Source organism: Sapajus apella, unplaced genomic scaffold (assembly GCF_009761245.1).
Source record: "Sapajus apella isolate SASKATOON/1434 unplaced genomic scaffold, GSC_monkey_1.0 scaffold2287, whole genome shotgun sequence".
In the NCBI taxonomy this organism is placed as follows: Eukaryota; Metazoa; Chordata; class Mammalia; order Primates; family Cebidae; genus Sapajus; species Sapajus apella.
In genome coordinates this window covers 6,704-10,329 of record NW_022439213.1, presented here as the reverse complement: position 1 = coordinate 10,329, position 3,626 = coordinate 6,704, and the positions used below count along the sequence as shown (strand labels likewise).

Below are 3,626 nucleotides of genomic sequence, written 5' to 3'. Positions count from 1 at the left end.
TCAGGGGAGGCTCCTGTCACTGTCAGCTCCCCCAGGAGTGGCTCCTCAGGGGGTTCTGGGGCCTCTGTACTGGGTTCTGTGGGTCTGGGGGTCTCGTCCACAACCTCTTCTGGGGCTGAAAGGTAATATAGGGGATACAGGGTTTAAGGGAAACTTGCTTTGCTGGTGCTGTCAACAGATGTCATGGGACCTGACATCAAAGCCCCTCCAGAGCAGGCTGAGGGCTGGGGCTGTTTTATGTTCACCATTCAGTGACTCTTGGAATAAGCGCCAGTGAGGTATCCCCGAGCCGCCGGCCGGCACTGCTGGCACAGACGCACTGTTCAAACCTCCAGAAGGCATCTGAGATGCAGTGTCAGGAGCCAAAGTAATTCTCATTTCCTCTGACCCAATAATCCCAGTTCTGGGCATCTATCCTAAGAAAATTACTAAAGCAGGAAAAAGTTATAGCATGGAAGAATTCATGATGGGATTATTCATGACAGCAAACGTGTCAGGAACCCAAATGACCCGTGGAAGACGATTAATTTTGTTATAGTGCTTTCACCACCACGCATCGAATAACCATTGAAACGGTGACTAATGCTGGTTGTGTAGCCGCAACGTAAATGATTACAATGTACCTGTGTACAAAAAAATAAGAGCGGAGAATTTTATGAACACCGATTGCAACTTTAAAACATGCTCTGCATGCAAAATGCAGAAAGGAAAAGTACGCGGCAAACATTGTTATGAATGCTGGCAGCTGGGAGAATGTGGGACTATAGATTCTTTCTTTCTGTTTTTCAAGCTTTCCACATAATGTTGTTATATTATTTTCACTAGGAAAAGGTGGGCTAAAAAAAGGAATTCTGAGCCTGGAGCTGTGGCTCACGCCTATAATCCTAGCATTTTGGGAGGCTAAGGCGGGTAGATTACCTGAGGTCAGGAGTTCAAGACCAGCCTGGCCAACATGGTGAAACCCTGTCTCTACTAAAAATACAAAAAGTAGCCAAGCGTGGTGGCATGTGCCTATAATCCTAGCTACTCAGGAGGCTGAGGCAGGAGAATTGCTTGAACCTGGGAGGATGAGGTTGCAGTGAGCCAAGATCACGCCACTGCACTCCAGCCTGGGCAACAGAGACTCAATCAAGAAAGGGAAGGGAAGGGGGAAGGGAAAGGGGGAAGGGAAAGGGGGAAAGGAAAGGGGGAAAGGAAAGGGGAAAGGAAAGGAAAGGAAGGGAAGAAAAAAAGAAAGAAAGAAGAAATTCTGGGCTACAACAATTAAAAATCAAGTGTGGAGTAGGGGTTGGGTGGCAATGCAGATGGAACAGGAGGGGCAGGGGTGAGTCCCTCAGCCTGTCCTGTGTCCATTCTGTGGTTCACCATGGTGGGGGTAGGAACACAGAACTGAACATCAGCCAGAACAGCTTACCCTCAGAGTGTGAATTTTCCTAATGTTCATTTTGCAATAATTTCCCTATTCCCCGTTTTCCAAAACTCAGATGGTTCTCTGAGCATGCATATGGAAATGAGGTCTCTCCCCCAGGAATCAGGGAGACCGAGTGAGAGGGCTTCCTCTGTCTGGATGGTCTTTGGGAGACCAGCTTGCACCTCACCTGGTGTCGCAGAGGTGGCGACCTGCCTTGCAAAAGACCTCTCAGCAGGGGGGATTCTTCCCCATTGGTAGAAATTCTCGAAATATACTCTAAACCAGGCATAACCACCTGGCTGAGAATGACTTAGAAAAGGCAGCCTGACTGTGCATTTGGAATTCAGTTCATCTCATGATTCCCAATCCCCCAATTTCTTAGGGACTAGAAATCTTGAAATTTCTCATAATTAGAAATGAAATAAGTCACAAGAGTGACAGGGGAGAAGGACAGATGGGGTGTAAAAAAGGAGAAGACATTATATATTTTCTTTTTTTCCTTTTCCCGATTATAAAAGAAATGTTTGCCATTTAAGAAGACTTGGACTACGCAGAATAGAATAATACCCAAAAAACGTGCTGGAACATTCTATTCTATCTAACAAATCATGCCACCTGTGGGATGTGTTTCTTTCCGGTCTTCTTGCTGTGCCTATTACTTTCAAATGGCTGTGATTAGCATCCTTACAACAAGTTGGCTCTCTTTTTTCTTTTTTTCTGAGACTGAGTTTGGCTCTTTCGCCCAGGCTGGAGTGCAGTGGTGATCTCAGCTCACTACAACCTCCGCCTCCCAGGTTCAAGTGATTCTCATGCCTCAGTCTCCCGAGTAGCTAGGATTACAGGCATGTACCACCAAGCCTGGCTAATTTTTGTAGTTTTAGTAGAGACAGGGTTGCACCATGTTGGCCAGGCTGGTCTGGAACTCCTGACCTCAGGTGATCAGCCTCCTTGGCCTCCCAAAGTGCTGGGATTACAGGTGTGAGCCACTGTCTGGCCTGGGCTCTCTTTTTTCAGTGTAACATTATAAAGTAAGGGTCTTATGTTAAAACATTTCAGTGGTGGCATAATAGCTCTTTTTATAGATGTTGCCTAAATTATTTAGTCACCCCAATGTGGTTTGACGTTGGATTGTTTCTCTCGTATGCATTTGTGTATGTGGTTATAACAAAGAATGCTATGATTAAGACAGAAAAAAAGGAAATTTTTCATTAGTTAGGCTTGGTGTGCACCTGACATATTTAACCCTTGGAGGTCCTCAGTGGTTGACCCTCAGAAGGAGGTCACACCAAAGTGGACAAGCAAACCACTAGCATGGGCCACAGCCATGGGGCACAGATGGAGGGCAGGACACAGGAGCCAAGACCTGGACCCACAGGGCTTGGCGAAAAGGCAGAGCAGTAATCAGGTACCCATGAGGGAAAGGTAGTTACCCCATGAGACCCCAAGCACTACTCACCAGTCACACCCACGGCAGACACAGGGCCCACGCGCCGCCCCTCGTGGAGGCCATACAGGTGCATCTTGTACTTGCGCCCGGGCTCCAGGCCCCCCACGGTGACCTCACTCTCCTCGCCTCCGACACGCACCGCCTGGGGCTGCCCATCCCTGTCCTTGTACTGCACGGTGAAGGAGTCGAAGCGGCCCTGGGGGATGGTCCAGGAGAGGCTCAGCGAGTCAGGGGAGGCTCCTGTCACTGTCAGCTCCCCCAGGAGCGGCTCCTCGGGAGGCTCTGGGGCCTCCATGCTGGGTTCTGTGGGTCTGAGGGTCTCTTCCTCTGCAGCTGAGAAAAAGGATGAGAGGGTCTCTGGGGGATGTGCGCACGTCTTGGGGAAAGGAAGGAGAAGCCAAGGCGGTGACTAGGGGACCTGAGGTCAGCTCAGAGAGGCCCATTCTTGGGGCTGGGGGGTCCTGCTCAGCAGACAGCTAACACACATGACAAGTTCCAGGAGGCCGGGAGCGGTGGCTCACGCCTGTAATCCCAGCACTTTGGGAGGCCGAGGCGGGTGGATCACGAGGTCAAGAGATCGAGACCATCCTGGTCAACATGGTGAAACCCCGTCTCTACTAAAAATACAAAAAAAAATTAGCTGGGCATGGTGGCACGTGCCTGTAATCCCAGCTACTCAGGAGGCTGAGGCAGGAGAATTGCCTGAACCCAGGAGGCGGAGGTTGCGGTGAGCCGAGATTGCGCCATTGCACTCCAGCCTGGGTAACA

The 3,626-nt window shown here is 49.7% G+C and overlaps 1 protein-coding gene across 1 annotated transcript in view; it reads right to left on the bottom strand.

Annotated features, from left to right (window-relative positions):
• Positions 1-5: 5 nt before the first annotated feature.
• Positions 6-3,626, bottom strand: part of LOC116547179 (tenascin-X-like) — a gene marked incomplete at both ends in the record, with an annotated part of 10,321 nt that continues 6,700 nt past the window's right edge. Inside the window, 2 exons of the mRNA XM_032273217.1 lie at positions 6-115; positions 2,868-3,191. Of these exons, the coding sequence (XP_032129108.1) occupies positions 6-115; positions 2,868-3,191 (434 nt within the window). The remainder of the gene's footprint in view (positions 116-2,867; positions 3,192-3,626) is intronic.